The 23490-nt window shown below is 42.5% G+C and overlaps 2 protein-coding genes across 3 annotated transcripts in view; both read right to left on the minus strand.

Annotated features, from left to right (window-relative positions):
• Positions 1 to 3016, minus strand: part of LOC116735857 (uncharacterized) — a 42252-nt gene extending 39236 nt beyond the window's left edge. The window contains exon 1 of the mRNA XM_032587997.1: positions 2915 to 3016. Within this exon, the coding sequence (XP_032443888.1) occupies positions 2915 to 2982 (68 nt within the window). The 5' untranslated portion in view covers positions 2983 to 3016. The remainder of the gene's footprint in view (positions 1 to 2914) is intronic.
• The window catches only part of LOC116735853 (NLR family CARD domain-containing protein 3-like), an 88291-nt gene that overhangs the window by 59648 nt on the left and 5153 nt on the right, over positions 1 to 23490 (minus strand). The window contains exons 6-7 of one of the 2 annotated variants that reach the window (XM_032587993.1): positions 22487 to 23398; positions 19929 to 21248 (exon numbers count right to left, since the gene is read on the minus strand). The exons of the other annotated variant lie outside the window; for it this stretch is intronic. Of the exons in view, the coding sequence (XP_032443884.1) occupies positions 21200 to 21248; positions 22487 to 23398 (961 nt within the window). The 3' untranslated portion in view covers positions 19929 to 21199. Of the gene's footprint in view, positions 1 to 19928; positions 21249 to 22486; positions 23399 to 23490 lie in introns of those variants that run through there. 2 annotated transcript variants of the gene reach the window in all.

The raw sequence follows: 23490 nt of genomic DNA on the forward strand, positions 1-23490 counted from the left end.
TATACTTATATATATATATATATATATATACATATACATTCTCAGTTGTAAAACTTTTTACGCTATATGTCTAGTTATTGTACATCTATTTATTAATTGTTTAGGATAATTTTAGTTAGACTGTGTCTTTTATTGTTACTCAATATTAGTAACGCCCTGTCTTGTATCACTGTGGGATAGTGAGAAACGTCATTTCGATTCCCTTGTATGTCTGGACATGTAAGAGGAATTGACAATAAAGCTGATTGATTGATTGATTGATTGAAGCTGGTCGTCAACCAGATCGCTGTGACCCCAAGCCGAGTGACTGATTATTCTCTCTGCATCCCAACACCAGAGTGCTAATCTAAATTAGCTGCCTTACAGTCCTTGACTGTTTATAAAATGTCTCTTTAGAGGGAGAAACCACACAAAATACCTGCAAGATGCAAATTTCTCATTTATTGACAGAAATTACAGCATATATATAGTGGCACAAAGTCCCTCCCTTTCCCAAATGTGTGACTGGTTTACAAGCTATTAGAAAATCACAAACAGTTGTCTTATAAGATTCAACACAGAATCACATGAGAGTCTGTTGACTTTCTAACATCAGAATTGGGCTGACCAGCTGTGGATTGGAAGAAAATGATTTTCTGCAGCATTACCATTTAGCTGTGATGTGTGAAAGCAGGATGTGAAGCCAATAAACAAAATACATTTTTAATGCTCCACTTGTATTGGTTTATAAAGTTATATGGTATATACATTTATAATATGAGAACATTTGATGTAATTTTAATACAAACTAATAACTATAAAACCCAGAGATCTGGTACCTGAGGGAGGAGCTTCATGTAGATATTATAATTTACACATTTAGATTGGCAGAACACATTTTTACCAAAATAAACTGCTAATATAACATATTCATAATCTTTTCTATCTATGCTACCCTGAAGATGTCACTAGAACCTTTCATTCCAGTGCCATCAACAGCACAGGCGTACTGCCTCTCCAGATATTCTCTGTCAAACTTCTGTCCAATAGAGTGGTCAGTCAGACAGGCGTCCAGGTGGACGGTGGCTTTGAACTTGGACTGGAGCAGAACCAGAGACAGGGCCAAGGTGACCACAGAGAACGGGACAATCTCTGATTCTTTTCCTGGGAGAATGAAGGGAATGACGATCCGGTTTCTCCCAACAGGGCCGTATAGTTTGGTGAGAGACTCAAAGCTTTTCCAAAGACTATCGTCTGGTCGTAGAGGACTAACTGTGATGTTTGGGATCATCTGGTCTCCAGCCTGTCTCATTGAGTTCCAGCGGTCCGGTAGTTTCACAGGTCGATGTTTTTCATCAGGAACTGTGCAGCCGAGCTTCTTGGAGCAGTAGAAGACTCTGTGCTGAGGCTTCAGTCGTCCCGTGGCGATGGCGTATGTTAGCTGTGCACCTGCAGAGACACAGTTCCAGGGAGCATAAAGAACCACGTCTCTGATGGAGGCCAGAGGCAGCAGGCAGCTGGCTGGGATCATGAAGTCTCTGATTGCTCCATGAGATAATAAAGTGATGTCCACAGTGTCACTGTGATTCTTCTTCTCCTCATCATCTATGTGCTTTTTAAAGAAGTTGAACATGTCCACCAGTTTGGTGAAGGAGTTTTCTCTCAGCCACTTCAAAACGACTGGATTTGAACAATTTGTCTCTGCGAGCTTCATCAGTCGGTTCTTTTCTTCGGAGATCCTTGTTCTTTGTGAAAATTGAACATCTCTGTAGATGTCCCGCCTGTAGAAAGAAAATGATTATAAATATTTAGTATGAATGTGTGTCCGTTACCTCCTTACTGTCACTGTGCAGCAGCAAGATATATTCCTGTCTTTGCCAGATCACATTACGGTGGACGCCGGTTCAGTACCAGTAGGTTTTCCAGGCCAGGACCAAAACTCTTTTACTGTTTAATTGTTGTGGGAGACTTTGAATCCATGTAGATTAATCCCCAACAGAGAGGGGCAAGAAAACTGTGATATACTTCAAACCTTTCATTTGAGCCAACAGGTTACACTAAAACACGTGAAAAAAATATTTATTAGGAAATTAGAAACATAAACGTCAGCAATGCTCTTTGCCACAGTTGATAGATTAACAAACTTACAGCCTCTAATCTCCACTCTATCAGTGGCTGCAATCAATTTTCCACCTTCTTTACATAAAAAAATCTAAAAATGAAATTAATCTGCACGTCAACATCCAGTATTGAAGCCATGCACAAACATAAAAATGTAGAAAAAATGGCTAAATGAAGCTCTTCCTCCTGCTGCCTTGATATCAAAGTCATGACTTAAGAAAGTTCTGCCTGTTGCTGAATCCGATCTGATTCAGATAATAAACTGATTCCTCTCATCGGGTTTTTTCCCTCAGTCTTTAAAAACTGCAGTTATCATAACAATTTGGACAAATCTATATGTTCCCACTGTTATAATCTCTGTATCTACCATAACTGCACAGATGATGCATCATGATGTCACCAGGTGACTCTGAACCGTCCAATCACTGAACAGATGCTTAGAACAGATAAATGTCTGGATGCGCTACAACTTTCTCCGGATGAACAGAAGCAAAACTAAAGTTATTTGGACCTAAATATGAACGATCAACAAACAGCTTCAGTTATTACAGCTGGAAACTAGAGATCAGGATGACCTCTGACCTGAACCTTTACATCAAGGCTAAAATTTTTAACTGTTTACCGTTTTGTTTTTAACACAGTTAAACTTCATTGTTGCTGAAATGTGCTACAAATAAATGTGACTTCTTCGTTTTAATGCATTGATCCAAACAAATACATCAAACTAACTGATATTTCTCATAAGAACATTCTGGAGCAGAATAAGATGCTACTCAATATTTTCTCATTGAATATTTGCCATCAGGAAACTCACAGCCTCAATCTCCGTATTTTCATCTCAGAAATCAGTTTCTGGAGTTGGTCACTTGTTGGGTCACTCATGGTTGGTGGATGAGCAGGAACTAAAAATGAAACTGTTAACCTGCAGAAGAAAAACAAAATCATTTTACAATAAGAAAATACTGAAGTTTTTTAAAAGTTTTAACTTATGTTTCCACATTCCTGCCAGCTGTACAAATTTCTACTCAATAACAGAAACTCTGTGACTGAAAAGCTTTTCCTCTAATATAAGAACCAAATTCTATTAGTTCAGAATAAATTACTGCTAATATTTCATAGTAACACTGTTAATTTCTTAGAGCAAAGCTGCAGTTTGTCCTACCTGTTGCAGGTGAAACTGGTGCAGTCATCTAACAGGTAAAGGACCAGAAGCCCTATTTATAAACCTTGAATCATATCACATCATGAGCGACATGCCTCAATGAGAAACAAACAGCAAAAATCCCCTGAGACTCCAGTCTGTGAATGTCAAGGTTTTAAAGTTTATTGACCATAATAAACAACAAAGTTCATCCAACATTGAGTAGAGAAACCTGCTCATCCTGCAGCAGGATCTGCTCTGTGATGCTGGCATGGAGTAAAATCTGGTAGAAACTCAGCAAACAGGAATAATCATTAGGTTTGGTTTAGTGTATCTGTTGTATTTCTATCTCTGTCCTCTTCACATCACAGAGTTATAATGGAGTTTTATTTGAGGTAATCATGATAACATCATCCTACATATCAACGATTGATATAAAAACACACCTCTGACCTGGTTTGGCTCAGGAATCTCTGCCAAACGTCTTCCTGTAAATCAGCTGATTTACTGTAACTCAGCAGCTCTCCACATGTTTTACATGAATTTAAATCTTGCAGCAGAAACACGGCAGCTGCTTCACATGTACCAGGTAGGCTCTACTTTAAACTGATGCATGGATCAGTAAATATACGGTAAATATTATAATAAAGTCTGAACCAAGAAATACTTTAGACTTGTGAGCTATAGAAGAAAAACGCATGTACAGTACAACATGTTCTGTCAGATTATATACTTTTAATTTGTGATTCTTGCCTGTGAAATATTGTTTTGTAACTAATTTCTTATGACTTTATTCATCTCAGTCTCAAATTCTCTTCAGTTTTTCTTTCTTCCATTTTACTGTTTCTATAAAACTGATGTGTTGCTTTCCTTCAGTAAGAGATTCAGAGTTTGACTTGTCCGCTCTGTCAGCTCTTTGGGAAAAGAACATGGATTTTTAATCATTCCAATTTCTCTTTCTGAATCAGCCATTTATTATTGGAAAAAAATAAAGAAATTTATAAGTAAGCTTGCAAAATTTGATCCTCCAGTTAGAGAGCAGAACATGTCTGACATCATGAAGGTCTTTCAGCAGGCGCTGTGAGGACAATCTGTAAGCTGATTGGTTAAAAGAACAGTTGCACTTCTATATTGTTGACTGAATGTAGATCTGCTCTCCTGACTCTGAAGGCCCTGGGCAGATTAGATTGACCCTAGCAACACATAGCGACTGAAATCTGATTGGATGAAACTTTGCTAATCCACACAGGCAGGTACAGGAAGCAGCGCAGCCAAGAGAAATGTTACAAAAACACCCAGTAGATTATTGAAAGTAAATTAAAATCATTTATTTGAACCAACATCAGAATATAGACGTTATTGATTCTGATTGGGTTTAGTTGTGTGAGAAAGTCTTGCAGGCCCTCAGAGCTGAAAGCTGCTGGGAGACGAGTTCAATCTGGGATCCACGAGAAGTAATGACTGATGACTGATTTTGTGCTTTTGATTTTGAACAACTTAAGTTTTGATTTCTGGAGGAACCAGTCTGTGGAAAAAAAGAATTATTACAGTCAATAAATTCTCCTTTTGTTTGCAGCAGTTTCTGTGCATCTTCTTATGCAAACCCACTAACCTCTTTAAATATTTTTTATCCCTTTTTTGTAAATTATCTGAATCTTAGTCAAAAGTAAAGTTCTTGAGGAGAAGCTGGTTTGGCTTCTGGCAGGTGTAAAGGAAGAAATATTTATTATTAACTTTGAACAAAACGTTTGGCTCATATCTTCCTTAAAAGCCGGGTCCTCTCGGCGAGCAGCGGGGCAGCTGTAAAACAACCCACAACAAGGCGTGTTGACGTCACAGATCACAGAGTTTAATTCATACAAAGCAACGCATGAATCAGTTAACAAAGCTGCAGAGGTACAGAGATATACATTTTATCACAAAATAACAACAGACAAGGGGAAACAGACACACACGAAACACAGAGACAGACAAAGGCGCCCACGTGGAGAAAAGATGGAAAAAACTCACTCTCTCGGCGTGCTGTCCTGGAATTTTAAACTAAAGAGGTGTTTCCCTATTTAATATATGCAAAGAAGGCGTTCTGTTCTTTGACCAATTAGAAACTCCGTAGGGACTCAGAAAAACTTGGAAACTCCCCTCATTATGGCAAAGGTGTCTGGTTTTTTTCTAAGTAAAAAGGGGGGACCACTCCGTGGTCATCTCCGTCTGGTACGGGCAGAGGCGCCAAAGAGTCTCTTTCCCCCCCCCATCGGAATGTAAATTTTATTGCTGTGTTGTCAGCGGGGGAGGAAAAAAGGGCCCTGCTTGTTTAAATGTCTGCTATTGTCAGCTCCCACATGCTCCACAGAAAACCGTTCCAAAGTGTTGGCTATACCTTTACACATGTTGTAAGATTAAGTGTATTTTTAGCACTAAAATAATCATTTTCCTTAACACAGGTAAACCTGATAAACTAAGTTATTTAACTCTGAGTTTAAACTGCAGCAGCTTCATTTATATTCTGACAGCAACATTTTCAGGAAATGAGAAGCTGCAGTAAATCTATGAGTTTACTGCACAAAGAAAAACTGCAGAATAAATAGTTTTCTCTGAAATTGATTAAAAGGAATCTGTTCAGTAATCAGTGTAAACAATCTGAATTCACATCACTGCTTTTCCAGAGAACATTCAAGTCAAATTTACACTTTTTGCAAACAAAGAATCTTTAGTTTAGAACATCATGTCTGCTGTTATCTAAAGTGATTTAAATCAAATGTGCAAATTATGAACCAATTACTTATCTTGAAGACAAACAATACAGAAATTCATTAATTATTTAAATAATTACTTTTAGTTGATAAAAATGGGAAGATACAACAGAACCTGAACCTGGACCACAAAGGAAGAAATTCAGGAATCTAAACTGCAGTAACATTTCAGTCGAAAACATGGGAACAATCATTTTTCTTTCAAGGAAATAAAAGTGAGGAGATATTGGAGCATTTAGGCTCTATCACATATTTGAGTTTCATAATCCCTGAGGAGTTTCGTCTTCACTTGTTTAGAGATGCCGAAAGACGTTTGGATGTAACTGAAAGCTGTTGGTCCGTCCAACCTGGACCTCTTTCTGCCACAAACGACTTCTTAAAATAATCTTTAATATTCTGCTAACAACTTAAGATGTGGGGTGAACATTTCATCCTTGTTTCATCTGCAGCCCAGGCGTACTGCCGCTCCAGGTAACACCTGTCAAACTTCTGTCCAACAGAACTGCAACCCAGGCAGGCGTCCAGGTGGACGGTGGCTTTGAACCTGGACTGCAGCAGAACCAGAGACAGAGCCAAGGTGACCACAGAGAACGGGACGCTGTCTGATTCTTCTCCTGGAAGGATGAAGGGAATGACGATCCGGTTTCTCCCAATAGGACCGTGTTGTTTGGTGAGAGACTCAAATCTTCTCCAAACACCATCGTCTGGTCGTAGAGGACTAACTGTGATGTTTGGGATCATCTGGTCTCCAGCCTGTCTCATTGAGTTCCAGCGGTCCGGTAGTTTCACAGGTCGGTGTTTGTCATCAGGAACTGTACATCCATCCTCCTTGGAGCAGAAAAAGACTCTGCGCTGAGGCTTCAGTTTTCCCGTGGCGATGGCGTATGTTAGCTCTGCACTATAAGAGTCACAGTTCCAGGGAGCATAAAGAACCACGTCTCTGATGGAGGCCAGAGGCAGCAGACAGCTGGCTGGGATCATGAAGTCTCCGATTGCTCCATGAGCCACGAAGGTGATGTCCACAGTGTCGCTATGGTTCTTCTTCTCCTCCTCATCTATGTGTTTTTTAAAGAAATTAAACATGTCCACCAGTTTGGGGAAAGTATTTTTATTCAGCAACCTCAGGGCCTTTTGATTGGCGTAATTATCCTCTGCAAGCTTCATCAGCCTGTTCTTCTCATCTCTGTGGAGAAACGTCAAGAACAGGTATTTGTTGTGATCACAGTATTCACAGAACATGTTCCAACCACAGCTAACTACTATATGTCATAATGTGAGAAAACCAGGCTGCAGAGAGAAGCAGATCTCCCCAGACTAACAGTGGCAGGAAAACTCATACAATATCTGAAGGTATGGTTGCTTAGAGACCTCCAAATAATCAAGACTTGTTTAGCAAGTTTCTGGGTCTGACTTTCTGAAAACCATTGCTTCGGTCTTCTAGTTCCCATAGTTTTGGGCTGGTCTGGTATGTCCTAGGTGGCAATCTGGGCTCTGACTATCAGTGGCTTAAGGAGGCTCTCTTGCCCACCTGCCTGGGGTTTTTACTCTGGATGGACACCCCTGGTGTTGCCGGGAAACTTTGAGAGATCCAAGGTGTGAGATAGATGCATGTGGATCTTGCATGAACAAGGGGAGAGTCTGGAAGTGACCCACCTTGCTTTGCTCAGTCCTTTCCTGATTTTAATGCATTTGATACACAAATCTGTCTCCCAAATACTTTCTCCAGCCCCAGTTTGAACACGCCAGCGTCCCTGAAGGGAAATCTGGAACCAAGGGCGTAGGGGGCTCCACTCTTTACCCCCACACTCCTCTTACACGTGTACACTTGAAATTCACAGCTGTGTGAAACGACTGATCACTTTGTCCTGCTGGAACCCGGTGGGTCCTCTTTGCTTCAGTGCATTGGTTAAAGCAGAGACAACAGAAACATCTGATTAACTCCTTTAATCAGTAATTAAAGGAGTTCAGAAACTCACAGGATCTGCTTCTGCCTTTTCATCTCCTGGAAAGCAGAATGTAAGACTATCAGGGTGGGATTGGTTGCTACGTAGCTCATGGTCGGCAGAAAGTCAGCACCTGAAAGCAGAAAGAAGCTTTTATTTTATTCCTAAAATGTGATTCAGGTGGGATTTTGTTCCAAACTGAATGAAATCCACAGATTTTAGCTGAGTCTGCTACAGCCCTCTGTCAGCTGGATGATTGCTCTCCTTCCTGTATCCTGTGTGACATGGAGGAATCCTGTGGGATAGTTAAAGTAAAGCTTCAGCCAGTCTTACCTGCTGTTAAATGAAGAGCTGTGCTTCATCCGATCAGGTAACACCTGAAGCTCTGAGGTTTTATCACTGATCACCTGGTGACACACCTCTTTGTTGTGCTGTGACACATCTACACACGTGAAAGAGAAACTGAATGGGAGTCCCTGGGAAATCCCAAAATAAGAAGGTTTCTCAGTCTATCGTTGGATTACAGTAAACCTTGTACATTAAATAACCTGAGAATAAAAGCCAGGACATTCAGCAGTGGTCACTATTTTACTTAAAGTAAAAACGCAGCAAACCAGTTAATTTACCTGCTACGTGTTATGATGTAGTTTTCTTTGAACTTTGCACTTCAGACTGAGCGAGGATCAAGGAAATTAGATCAAAATCATCCTACATAGAACAACTGTTATCAAATTCATCAAATATTTCGGCAGACAAAGGTCTGCAAATATTTCCTGTCTGCAGGAATAATAATCATAACAGCAGATCATTCCTGTAAATCAGCTGATTTATTGTCACTGAGCTTCACATGTGTAGAAATAAGAAACTGGAGCAAAACAAATGCTGCAATGTTATGAATAAATTTCTGCTTATGTTTGAAATAAATGTTTAACTATGACCAAGCAGCAGAAAAAACAACCTTAAAACTCCTTTTATAGGAGATAAAATATTTTTAAAAAGACTCAGAGCAACAATTTAAAGTTAATTATAATGAAATGTTGTCTGGTGCAGCCTGTGGTCTCACACCCAGACTCTCCTAACTGCTCTCCCTGCCAGTGAAACACCTACAGATGGTGCAGACAGGGGAGCCGCCAGGCATCTTGGGCCCCCTGGCAAAAAATTAAATTGGGCCCCACGCAGCAGCTGTTACAATTTTTTGAATCTTTCTGACCCATCAAAAAAGTCACAATTTTAAAGGCTTGCAACTTTCCTGCTTTCTTTGGTCCAATACTGATAACTAGCACAATATTTACTGCTCATATATTTTACATCCAACAGTCCACATGCAGTATGTAAGTAAGTTGTATAAATTTTTTCTATTAGTTTTAGATTAGTGAAATGTCACAAGCAACAGTCAGAGGCAACATGCAAAATACACATGAAGGAATCCAGACTTCTCAAAAAATGCTATGTAGTTGCATTTTATTCAATGTTAGTGAAAAACCATTTGGTCCAGAACCATCTGTAGATTCTGGACCATCTGTAGATTCTGGACCATCTGTAGATTCTGGACCATCTGTAGATTCTGGACCATCTGTAGATTCTGGACCATCTGTAGATTCTCCTGTTTTCTGTTTTATCCACCTTAGTTAACCTGAAGTGAGTCACTGTTGCTTAAAACATCTTTATAATTATAAATGTACACAAATATTTCATTTTATTGGGTAGAATAACATCATAAGATGATTATTACTGTCTGTATTTGGATGACTAGTCCCATCACAGCAGAATATTACATGGTATAAATGCTGGAAAGACAAAGAGTTTATTGAAAAATACAACAGAAGAATAAGAAATGGAGGGAATTGAACTTAGTTACAGACTTTCTAGTTGTTGCAATATTAAAAGTAATAAAGAAGCTGGTCGTCAACCAGATCGCTGTGACCCCAAGACGAGTGTCTGATTATTCTTTCTGCATCCCAACACCAGAGTGCTGATCTAAATTAGCTGCCTTACAGTCCTTGACTGTTTATAAAATGTCTCTGTAGAGGGAGAAACCACACAAAGTGTCTGCAAGATGCAAATTTCTCATTTATTGACAGAAATTACAGCATATATATAGTGGCACAAAGTCCCTCCCTTTCCCAAATGTGTGATTGATTTACAAACTATTAGCAAATCACAAACAGTTGTCTGGTAGGTATCTGGAAAAACAGGTATCTGGAAATTGAACAGAAAATAGTATAAAATTAATTTGATTTCTAATTAATGAAATAAAATCAGTTAAGATGGGCCTGAAGTTGGAGTCCAAGACATCAGCTTCACCAATCCAAACCAGTGATGCTCTGTTTTTTTATACCTTCTCAATACCTCATTGTGTCTTGGAACGCAGCCTTGAAAGCTTCGGACAGCCAGTTTGTATCATTGGAGGCCAACATCTTCTCAGTTGAGGTCATTCCTGTGAAGTCGATGGTGCAGGCATACTGCTGCTTCAGAGCTTCCTCATCCAGTTTCATTTTTCTGGATAGTTTCCCCAGGCAGGCAGTGAGGTGGAGCGTTGCCTGAAACCTGCAGAACATGAGCGCCAGCGACAGAGCCAAGGTGACCACAGGGAGAGGGATAGCTTTGTTTGGACCAATCGATGGGAGGATCAATGGGATGAGGATATGGTCTCTTCCAGGGTGGCCATATCTGCTTTCTAGCCTCTCAAATTCCTTCCAGATGCCATCTTCAGGTGTTTTTAAAGGAGACACGAAGATATTGGGAATCTTTTGTTTTCCAGCTTTCTTCATGGAGTTCCACCCATCAGGGAGACGTTTGGGCCGATGCCCGTTACCTGGAACCTTGCAGCCACGATTAGGTGAGCAGTAAAACTGTCTGTGGACAGGGTTGCCATGTCTGCTTTCTAGCCTCTCAAATTCCTTCCAGACGCCATCCTCAGGTGTTTTTAAAGGAGACATAAAGATATTGGGAATCTTTTGATTTCCAGCTTTTTTCATGGAGTTCCACCCATCAGGGAGACGTTTGGGCCGATGCCCGTTACCTGGAACCTTGCAGCCACGATCAGGTGAGCAGTAAAACTGTCTGTGGACAGGTTGAATCTTCCCTGTGGCGATACCGTACGCCGCGGTAGCTTTAAGGTAGCAGTTCCAGGGCGAGTACAGGACAACGTCGGAGACGGTGGGCAGAGGCAGCAGGCAGCTGGCTGGCATCATGGAGTCAGTGATTGCTCCATGAGCCACAAAGGTGATGTCAACTTCATTACTGTGGTTCTTTTCTTCTTCCTCATCAAGCTTTTCCTTCAGGAAGTGGAACATGTCCACCAGCTTGGAGAAGATCTCAGACTTTGCGTTTTCCCTGAGCCACTCTTTAACGGATTCATCTTTGCAGGAATCCTGTGCAAAGTCCAGCAGAGTTTGATTGTCGTCACTGCTCTTGTTTTTGGTTTCAATGGAGCGTTTAACCTTGGCTAACCTCTGGAAGATCGATCTGGAAGAGAAAACGCCAATCAGAAGACAGTTCTCATAAAGGTTATAAATGTGACTGTTTTAGCAACATGTTGTGGTAACCATGTATTTCTTGTCCTGTTGGATCTGATCAAAACGTTTTACCCAATGGATCATTACATGTTGACATCGAGTCAAGAGCAAAATGTGGGAATCATGTCGAGCTAACAGAACAAGATTTTTGTCATTTTCCCCCTGATTTCCCTTTTGTGACAATCTTGGGGATTATCTGATTATCGGGAAGTAATATTAAGAGATTTTTCTGCTGTGTGTGTCCTAGGGGCTAGAGATAGTTTGAGTTGGCCATGTGTTATTTCCAAGTTGTATATAAATAAAATATTATATAAAACTTTTGGAATACAGGCAAAAACATCAAAAACAATGATTCGTGGGTTGGTTTCCTGTACAGTTCAGCATTTTTTCTATTTCTATTATTTTAGTTTAGTAGTGAGATATTTCGACTTTCAGACTTACTGAATGTTTTTAAGGTCGTTTTCCATCTGCTCAGAAGCTTTCCGAATGTCCACAGCGTTCTTCCTCAGACTCTGACTGGCTTCAGTCTTACAGTTATTCACATCGACACAGTTGATCACCAGCTCAGGAACTGAAAACGCCAACCCAACCACTCCTGCTCCAACCTTAGAAAGACAAAATAAATATAGGAGAATAAAATGTTTATATAATGGCACAAAAAACATGGACTTTTCTATCTAAAATGGCCTTAATATGCCGTCATAAAGTCCCACAAAATATGTTGATGTTTCATATATTTAGTAGCAAACTGAGCTTCTCACCCGTCCGACTGCTTTGCCTGCAGCTTTTGCTCCCATGGCTGCTGCCAGCTCTGGAAGGCCATTCGACACCAAACTCTTCCCAGACTTTCTAGCTGCGAACATCGCCAACTTGGAAACTAAAGAAATCCCAAGAAGAGCGAAATCTGCCTCCTTATCACTGATCAAAGTTTTGGAGAAACCAGACAGCATGCTGTGCAGACTGATCCTGGCGTTCAGCATCAGCCCCTCTCGTTTGGCCATGGCCCTCACGATCATTTCTACAACATAATCTTCTGGAGAAAGTTTCTCAAAGGACGAAGCCTCCTTTTCCCTCCGCTCTCCTTCCTCCTTCAGCGTTCCCATCAGTTTCTCAATCCCCTTTTCGAGATTCTCAATCTTCTCACCGATCTGTTTGGCTTCTTTCATGTTTAGGCTCGCCACAGCGATGTCCACAACATCTGAGGTCAGGTTAGTGGTCAGACCGAGGCCAGAGGCCACGGCTCCAGCCGTGAACAGGAACGGGATCGCAGCTCCTCCAGTGACCAGGGCTGATATGCCAGAAACTGTCATGGCCGCCGCTCCTCCTACAGACACTGAGCTGCCTACAACTTTGCTGATGTTGCAACCTTTCTTGGTTTCCTCCAGCTCAGCGGCCAGTTTGTCAAACTTTTCTGCACCTTCTTTCTGCAGCTTCACCCACTGGAAGATTTTATCGATGAGCATGTCGGCTACATCCATGGTGGGATCCCAGTGATTTTCCTGAAAAAGATTTTTCAGTTTTATGCATGTCTCAGAAGGAAATTGGTTTGCAGCAAGTGTCAACAATACAAAACACCCCCCAGAAACCATCCACAAAAGACATTGCATTCATTCAATTAGAATACTTATTAAGAGAAATAACTCATGCCCTACAACGTTAAATGCATAGCGCTCAAAATAATAAGACTATGTATTTCAAAAAAACAGAAAGTGGTCTGGATATTACAATCTGAGCCTGGGAGATTAAGCTCAGCAATGGCTGGCAGAGGAGCTTGACGGGCACAGGACTGCGGCATTTTTGAGTTTCTGGAGGCCGCTGTCGACTGTCTTCCCTTTCAGGCTTTGGGAAGATGACCCACACAGGCGTGCACTGATGACAAGGAAGGCCCACGAGGGCAGGGAGTTCTGGGAGAAAACTGTGGACCTCAGGAGACTGGTGAATAAGCTGTGCTTTCGGTGGCAGTGGCGTCTGCATTGGGAGTTACTTGAGGAATAGAGGGGAAAAAGATCTTTTGTAACGTCTGGTTTTCAATCCTGGAGAGAGAACCCAGACGAGTCCCCCAAAAACAGATTTCCTCATCTCACCAAAGTACAAGTCAAGTCCCATTTCTGTTTATGGCTTGGCCAAAAATGCAGAGTGGATCTAGGAGCATGTCTGGTGTTGAATAGAGTAGACCAAAAAATATCAAGAAGAAACAAAAACATAGGGAGCATAACCATTGAACAGGCTCTAATGGGGTATAAGAGTATCAATATTGTGAGGGTGAATGCTGGACTAAACAACCTGGGCTAATTAGCTAGCAGGTTACATGTGTGAGGGGGGAGAGAGAAAATGGCACAGGGGGCAAGGCAGAGTACAGAACAGGACAACTAGGAAAATAGATGCAAGACCCCGATGATGGAAACAACCTTTGGACTTCGTGTTCCCTCGTCCGGACATGGGTCACCGGGGCCCCACTCTGGAGCCAGGCCTGGAGGGGAGGGGCGGGGGGAAGGGGGCATAATGGCGAGCACCTGGTGGCCAGGTTTTTACCCATGCAGCCTGGCCTTGCTCAGACCGAAGAGGAAACATGGTCCCCCCTCCCATGGGCCCACCACCTATGAGAGGGGCCAAAGAGGTCGGGTGCATTGTGTGATGGGTGGCGGCAGAGGGAGGGGACCCTGGCGGTCCGATCCTCGGTTGCAGAAGCTGGCTCTTGGGACGTGGAATGTCACCTCTCTGGTGGGAAAGGAGCCGGAGCTAGTGTGTGAGGTCGAGAGGTTCCGGCTAGAAATAGTCTCACCTCGACGCATGGCTCTGGTTCTGGAACCAGCCTCCTTGAGAGGGGCTGGACGTACTTCCACTCTGGAATTGCCCACAGTGAGAGGTGTTGGGCAGGAGTGGGCATACTTGTTGCTCCCCATGTCGGCACCTGTACTTTGGGGTTTACCCCGGTGAACGAGAGGGTAGCCTCCCTCTGCCTACGGGTGGGGGGACGGGTCCTGACCTTCGTTTGTGCTTACGGGTCGAACAACAGTTCAGATTACCCACCCTTCATGGAGTCCTTAAAGGGGGTACTGGAGAGTGCCCCTCATGGGGACTCCCTTGTTCTGCTGGGGACTTCAACGCTCACGTGGGCAATGACAGTGAGACCTGGAGGGGCGTGGTTGGAAGGAACGGCCCCCCCGATCTGAACTCGAATGGTGTTCTGTTGTTGGACTTCTGTGCTCGTCATGGATTGTCCATAACGAACACCATGTTCAAGCATAAGGGTGTCCATATGTGCACTTGGCACCAAGACACCCTAGGCCGCAGGTTGATGATCGACTTTGTCGTCATTTCATTGGATCTGTGGCCTTATGTCTTGGACACTTGGGTGAAGAGAGGTGCAAAGCTGTCCACTGACCACTACCTGGTGGTGAGTTGGCTCTGGTGGTGGGGGAGAAAGCCGGTCAGACCTGGCAGGCCCAAACGGGTTGTGAGGGTCTGCTGGGAACGTCTGGCGGAATCCTCTGTGAGACGGAGCTTTAACTCCCATCTCCGGCAGAACTTTGAACATGTTCCGGTGGAGGTGGGGGACATTGAGTCTGAGTGGACTGTGTTCCGTGCCTCCATTGTTGAGGCGGCTTATCGGAGCTGTGGCCGCAAGGTTGTCAGTGCCTGTTGCGGCGGCAACCCTAGAACCCGTTGGTGGACACCTTTGGTGAGGGATGCTGTCAGGCTGAAGAAGGAGTCCTATTGGGCCTTTTGGCCTGTGGGACTTCAGAAGCAGCTGATGGGTACCGGAAGGCAAAGCGGCATGCGGCTCGGGTGGTTGCTGAGGCAAAAACTTGGGCATGGGAGGAGTTTGGAGAGGCCATGGAGAAAGACTTCCTCACGGCTTCGAGGCGATTCTGGTCCAACATCTGGCGTCTGGGGGGGGAAGCAGTGCAGCACCAACACTGTTTATAGTGGGGATGGTGTGCTGCTGACCTCTACTCGGGACGTTGTGGGCCGGTGGGCAGAATACTTTGCAGACCTCCTCAATCCCACCAACATGCCTTCCATTGAGGAAGCTGAGCCTGGGGACTGTGGGTTGTGCTCTCCAATCTCTGGGGGCGAGGTCGCTGAGGTGGTTAAAAAGCTCCTTGGTGGCATGGCCCCGGGGGTGGATGAGATCCACCCGGAGTTCCTTAAAGCTCTGGATATTGCAGGGTCTGTTGGCTGACGCGACTCTGCAATATCGCATGGATATCGGGGGCAGTTCCCCTGGATTGGCAGACTGGGGTGGTGGTCCCCCTGTTCAAAAAGGGGGACCGGAGGTTGTGCTCCAATTATAGAGGGGTCACACTCTTAAGCCTCCCTGGCAAGATCTATTCAGGGGTCCTGGAGAGGAGGGTGTGTCGGATAGTCGAACCTCGGATTCAGGAAGAGCAGTGTGGTTTTTGTCCTGGTCGTGGAACACTGGACCAGCTCTACACCCTCAGCAGGGTCCTGGAGGGTTCTGGGAGTTCGCCCAACTGGTCTACATGTGTTTTGTGGACTTGGAGAAGGTGTACGACCATGTCCCTTGGGGAGCCCTGTGGGGGGTTCTCTGGGAGTATGGGGTACCGGGCCCTTTGATACGGGCTGTCAGGTCCCTGTACGGCCGGTGTCAGAATCTGGTCCACATTGCCGGCAGTAAGTCGGGCTCGTTTCCGGTGAGAGTTGGACTCCGCCAGGGCTGCCCTTTGTCACAAATTCTGTTCATTACTTTCATGGACAGAATTTCTAGGTCAAGGTGTTGAGGGGATCTGTTTTGGTGGCCTTAGGATCTCATCTTTGCTTTTTGCAGATGATGTGGTCCTGTTGGCTTCATCAGGCCGTGATCTGCAGCTCTCGCTGGAGCAGTTCGCAGCCGAGTGTGAAGCGGCCGGGATGAGGATCAGTGCCTCTAAATCCAAGGCCATGGCCTTGAGCCAGAAAAGGGTAGAGTGCCTTCTCCGGGTCAGGGGGGGTGTCCTGCCCCAAGTGGAGGAGTTCAAGTAACTCGGGATCTTGTTCACGAATGAGGAAAGAAGGGAATGGAAGATTGACAGGCGGATTGGTGCAGCGTCTACCGTCAAGCGGGCGCTGTACCGGTCCGTCGTGGTGAAGAGAGAGCTGAGCCAAAAAGCGAAGCTCTTGATTTACTGGTCAATCTACGTTCTCACCCTCATCTATGGTCATGAGCTTTGGGTCATGACCGAAAGATCGAGATCGCGGATACAAGTGGCCGAAATGGATTTTCTCCTTAGGGTGTCTGGGCTCTCCGATAGAGATAGGGTGAGAAGCTCAGTCATCCGGGAGGGACTCCTGGACGCCGCCCTGGTGAGGTGTTCCAGGCACGTCCCACCGGGAGGAGGCCCCGGGGAAGACCCAGGACACGCTGGACGGACTATGTCTCTCGGCTGGCCTGGGAACTCCTTGGCATTCCCCCTGGAGGAGCTGGAACAAGTGGCTGGGGAGGGAAGTCTGGGCCTCCCTTCTGAAGCTGCTACCCCCGGATAAGCGGAAGAAAATGGATGGATGGATGGATGCCAGGAATAAATAAACAAACTATATTGATTGAAAAAGGACTTTACTAAAGTAACATAGAAACAAGGCTGATATTAAACTAACAAACACAGTAATAACGGTACTAGAATGACATAATCAAAGTACCAAAACAACCCAAGATTAGAACAGAAAATCACAAAGTCACTATCACAAATCAGTTTGTGGAGTACATCGCTTTTCAGGTCGCTCATGGTTGTTGGATGAACAGAAAATTAAAATCAAAATTCTAAAATAAGAAATTGCTAAAGTTATGTCTTTTACTTTTAACCTGAATTCCCACATTTCTTTCAGCTGTGTGAATTTCCACTAAACAACAGAAACTTTCTACAACTGAACCACTTTGTCTGATATAATAACCAGATGCTGTTAGTTCAGAATAAATCTACTACTAAATATTAAATAATACTGTGAGCTTATTAGAGCATAACTGCAGCGTGCATGCAAAATGACAATAAAGTCAGTCTAAGTCTAAGTCTAAGTGTGTCCTACCTGTTGCAGGTGAAATCGATGCAATTATCTAACAGGTAAAGGACCAGCAGCAGTCTTATTTATAATCATATTACGTCATGGGCGACACGGCTCAATGAGAAACAAAGAGCAAAAAGTGAAAGTGAAACTTTGGGGCAATGTCCAGGTTTTATTTATTTATTCTATTTAACCTTAATTTCAACAAGAAAATCCAATTGAGATTATAAATCTTTTTTGTAACAAAAAGCAAGACTGGCAGCAGCACACAGAGGTTATAAAGGCTTTAGAGTTTATTGACCATAATAAATACCAGAGTCCGACCAAAACTGAGCAGAAACCTGCAGCAGGATCTGCTCTGTGAAGCAGGCATGCAGTAAAATCTGTAGGAATTCAGCAAACAGAAATAAATGATGTATTAACATCAGATTGGGTTTAGTATATCTGTTGTTTTTCTGTCTCTGTACTCTTCACATCACACTGAGTTAAAATGGAGTTTTATTTACCGAAACCAGATTAGAATCACAATAGACACCAACAGGTGAAAGGAAAACACCTCTGAACTGGTTTGACTCGGGAATCTCTGCCAATCAGTTGGTTCTTCTTGCCAGTCACCTGATTTACAGTAACTCAGCAGCTCTTCACATGTTTTACATGAATTTAAATCCTGACGCTGCTTCACATGATCCTGGTAGGCTCTACTTTAAATGTGCAAACCCTGAACTGATGCATGAATCAGTAAATATTCAGTGTCTGTAAAGACTGAATATTTTGAAGGAAGTCTGAGCCTTTAGAAGAAAAATACCAAAAAATACTAAAGACTTGTGAGCTGTAGATTCAATTCAATTAATTTTTACTTATGTAGCGGCAATTCACAACAAGTCGTCTCAAGACACTTTACAAAAAATCATTTAAATTCATCCTAATTACCAAACAACACAGAAGGCTCAATTATTCAAAGTAGTTAAAAGGTTTTCTCTCTAAGAAAAGACAAGAAACAGACAGTACAGCACATTTTATCAGGTTGTAGAGTTTTAACTTGTGCTTCTTACGTCTGACATACTGTATTGTGGCTAATTTAATACATTTATTTGTAGATAATGCTAACCATACTCATTGCGCCAAAATAAATGAATTAAATTACATTATTTAGTTTAAGAAATAATTAAACTAGTGATAATTTTTATTTGCAGTCTAAGACCACTAGATAGCAGTGCTGGAAAAGTTTACAGAAGCTGAACAGAAAGTAGAACAACATAAATCTGATGAACGTTTTCTATGATTAATCAAATAAAACCCGTTGAGATGGACCTGAAGCTGGAGTCCAAAACATCTAGTTCATAAAACCAGAGATGTTCTGGTTTTATTTCTATTTTCTCAGAACCCATTTTGTCTCAGAGTTCAACCGAACATGGCTTTGAAAGATTTGGCCAGCCTCTCGTGTACTTGGTTTTCTGCACTGCTTTCTGTTCTTCTGAAGAACTTTATCACTGAAGATATTATAGATTGGAACTTGGAGGCCAACATCTTCTCAGTTGAGGTCATTCCTGTGAAGTCGATGGTGCAGGCATACTGCTGCTTCAGAGCTTCCTCATCCAGTTTCATTTTTCTGGAAAGTTTCCCCAGGCAGACGGTGAGGTGGAGCGTTGCCTGAACATGTTTTACATGAATTTAAATCCTGCAGCAGAAACATGGCAGCTGCTTCACATGTCCCTGGTAGGCTTTACTTTAAATGTGCAAACCCTGAACTGATGCATGGATCAGTAAATATACAGTAAATATTATATTAAAGTCTGAACCAAGAAATACTTGTGACTTGTGAGCTACAGAGGAGATTAGTGAAATGTCACAAGCAACAGTCAGAGACAACATGCAAAATACACATGAAGGAATCCAGACTTCTCAAAAACTGCTATGTAGTTGCATTTTATTCAATGTTAGTGAAAAACCATCTGGTCCAGAACCATCTGTAGATTCTGGACCATCTATAGATTCTGGACCATCTGTAGATTCTGGACCATCTGTAGATTCTCCTGTTTTCTGTTTTATCCACCTTAGTTAACCTGAAGTGAGTCACTGTTGCTTAAAACATCTTTATAATTATAAATGTACACAAATATTTCATTATATTGGGTAGAATAACATCTTAAGATGATTATTACTGTCTGTATTTGGATGACTAGCCCCATCACAGCAGAATATTACATGGTATAAATGCTGGAAAGACAAAGAGTTTATTGAAAAATACAACAGAAGAATAAGAAATGGAGGGAATTGAACTTAGTTACAGACTTTCTAGTTGTTGCAATATTAAAAATAGTAAAGAAGCTGGTCGTCAACCAGATCGCTGTGACCCCAAGACGAGTGTCTGATTATTCTCTCTGCATCCCAACACCAGAGTTCTGATCTAAATTAGCTGCCTTACAGTCCTTGACTGTTTATAAAATGTCTCTGTAGAGGGAGAAACCACACAAAGTGTCTGCAAGATGCAAATTTCTCATTTATTGACAGGAATTACAGCATATATATAGTGGCACAAAGTCCCTCCCTTTCCCAAATGTGTGATTGGTTTACAAACTATTAGAAAATCACAAACAGTTGTCTTATAAAATTCAACACAGAATCACATGAGAGTCTGTTGACTTTCTAACATCAGAATTGGGCTGACCAGCTGTGGATTGGAAGAAAATGGTTTTCTGCAGCATTACCATTTAGCTGTGACGTGTGAAAGCAGGATGTGAAACCAATAAACCAACATTTTCTAGTACTCCAGTTGTCTTGGTATATACAGTTATATGGTATATACATATACAATATGAGAACATTTGATGTAATTTTAATACAAACTAATAACTATAAAACCCAGAGATCTGGTACCTGAGGGAGGAGCTTCATGTAGATATTATAATTTACACATTTAGATTGGCAGAACACATTTTTACCAAAATAAACTGCTAATATAACATATTCATAATCTTTTCTATCTATGCTACCCTGAAGATGTCACTAGAACCTTTCATTAGAGTATCATCAACAGCGTAGGCGTACTGCTTCTCCAGATATTTTCTGTCAAGCTTCTGTCCAATAGAGTGGTCAGTCAGACAGGCGTTCAGGTGGACGGTGGCTTTGAACCTGGACTGCAGCAGAACCAGAGACAGGGCCAAGGTGACCACAGAGAATGGGACGCTGTCTGATTCTTTTCATTCCTGTAAAGGGAATGAAGGGAATGACGATCCGGTTACTCCCAACAGGGCCGTGTTTTTTGGTGAGAGACTCAAATCTTTTCCAGATTCCATCGTCTGGACTTAGAGGACTAACTGTGATGTTTGGGATCATCTGGTCTCCAGCCTGTCTCATTGAGTTCCAGCGGTCCGGTAGTTTCTTAGGTCGGTGTTTTTCATCAGGAACTTAACATCCATTCTCCTTGGAGCAGCAGAAGACTCTGTGCTGAGGCTTCAGTCGTCCCATGGCGATGCCGTATGTTAGCTTTGCACCTGCGGAGACACAGTTCCAGGGAGCATAAAGAACCACGTCTCTGATGGAGGCCAGAGGCAGCAGACAGCTGGCTGGGATCATGAAGTCTCTGATTGATCCATGAGCCATGAAGGTGATGTCCACAGTGTCACTGTGATTGTTCTTCTCTTCCTCATCTATGTGTTTTTTAAAGAAGTTGAACATCTCCACCAGCTTGGTGAGCCACTTCAAAACGACTGGATTTGAACAATTCGTCTCTGCGAGCTTCATCAGTCATTTCTTTTCTTCGGAGCTCCTTGTTCTCTGTGAAACTTGGGTAGCTCTGCAGAAAGAAGATGGGGAACATTTAGTAAGAATGTGTCTGTTACTTCCTTACTGTCACGGTGCAGCAGCAAGATACATTCATTGCCAGATCCTAGGATGTCTTCTATTCAATATCTATATTCTCCCACTTGCCCAGGTTATAACAAGTACGAAGCTTAGTTACCATAACTAAACAGATGATACACAGCTCAACATCACAATGTCACCAGGTGACTCTGAACCGTCCAATCACTGAACAGATGCTTAGAACAGATAAATGTCTGGATGCACCATAACTTTCCCCAGATGACCAGAAACATAACTGAAGTTATTATCTTTCGACCTTGATATGAATGATCTAGAGTCAACGCACAGCTTCAGTTATTAGAGCTGGAAACTAGAGATCAGGATGACCTCTGACCTGAACATTTACATCAATCCCAAATCTTTAGAGACGCCTTTGATTCATAACTGGATCGTTGATTACTTCAAGTCTTCATTGGAATATTTGATGATTGCAATGAAGGCAGTCATCAAACATTGCCTTTGATGATTTTGATGAAAGCATGTTTTGATTTTAATTAATGTATTTGACAACATAATTGATTACTGTGTTGAATTTATTGTGTAAAACACTTTGAAGTGCCTTATTGCTGAAATGCCTTAGAGATAAACTTGACTTCTTCCCTTTGCTGAGTTAATCCAGTATACTGATTGAGAATACTGCATATAACAGAAGTGATGTCTGCAGCATAATCACAGAAAAACAGGTAAAAACAAATCAAACTCTTGAGAAATGTGACCAGTCATCTGCAGCTTATACAGTTTGTTGCCTATTGCTGGAAACTAAATGACTTAATCCAATCAACTGAAATTCCTGATTATATGATGTCCTGAATTTGAGTTTTGGATCTGATTTGTTTGGATGCAATTAGACTATTGTTTGCTTTAGTGTAAATATGACTGTTTGAATGGCCTAATGCTAACCATACTCACTGCGACTAAATAAATGAATTAAATTACAGTATTTAGTGTAAGATATAATTAAACTGGTAGTAATTTCCCTTTGCTGTCTAAGTCTACTAGATGGCAGTGCAGAAAAGGTATCTGGAAATTGAACAGAAAATAGTATAAAATTAATTTGATTTCTAATTAATGAAATAAAATCAGTTAAGATGGGCCTGAAGTTGGAGTCCAAGACATCAGCTTCACCAAACCAAACCAGTGATGTTCTGTTTTTTTAGACCTTCTCAATACCTCATTGTGTCTTGGAACGCAGCCTTGAAAGCTTCAGACAGACAGTTTGTATCATTGGAGGCCAACATCTTCTCAGTTGAGGTCATTCCTGTGAAGTCGATGGTGCAGGCATACTGCTGCTTCAGAGCTTCCTCATCCAGTTTCATTTTTCTGGATTGTTTCCCCAGGCAGACGGTGAGGTGGAGCGTTGCCTGAAACCTGGAGAACATGAGCACCAGAGACAGAGCCAAGGTGACCACAGGGAGAGGGATGTCTTCTTTATCATCTTGTTCAGGGAGGATCAATGGGATGAGGATATGGTTTCTTCCAGGGTTGCCATGTCTGCTTTCTAGCCTCTCAAATTTCTTCCAGGCACCATCTTCAGGTAATTTTAAAGGAGACACGATGATGTTGGGAATCTCTTGATTTCCAGCTTTTTTCATGGAGTTCCACCCATCAGGGAGACGTTTGGGCCGATGCCCGTTATCTGGAACCTTGCAGCCACGATCAGGTGAGCAGTAAAACTGTCTGTGGACAGGTTGAATCTTCCCTGTGGCGATACCGTACGCCGCGGTAGCTTTAAGGTAGCAGTTCCAGGGCGAGTACAGGACAACGTCGGAGACGGTGGGCAGAGGCAGCAGGCAGCTGGCTGGCATCATGGAGTCAGTGATCGCTCCATGAGCCACAAAGGTGATGTCAACTTCGTTGCTGTGGTTCTTTTCTTCTTCCTCATCAAGCTTTTCCTTCAGGAACTGGAACATGTCCACCAGCTTGGAGAAGATCTCAGACTTTGCGTTTTCCCTGAGCCACTCTTTAATGGATTCATCTTTGCAGGAATCCTGTGCAAAGTCCAGCAGAGTTTGACTGTCGTCACTGCTCTTGTTTTTGGTTTCAATGGAGCGTTTAACCTTGGCTAACCTCCGGAAGATCGATCTGGAAGAGAAAACGCCAATCAGAAGACAGTTCTCATAAAGGTTATAAATGTGACTGTTTTAGCAACATGTTGTGGTAACCATGTATTTCTT

Source organism: Xiphophorus hellerii, chromosome 16 (genome assembly GCF_003331165.1).
Source record: "Xiphophorus hellerii strain 12219 chromosome 16, Xiphophorus_hellerii-4.1, whole genome shotgun sequence".
Taxonomy (NCBI): domain Eukaryota; kingdom Metazoa; phylum Chordata; class Actinopteri; order Cyprinodontiformes; family Poeciliidae; genus Xiphophorus; species Xiphophorus hellerii.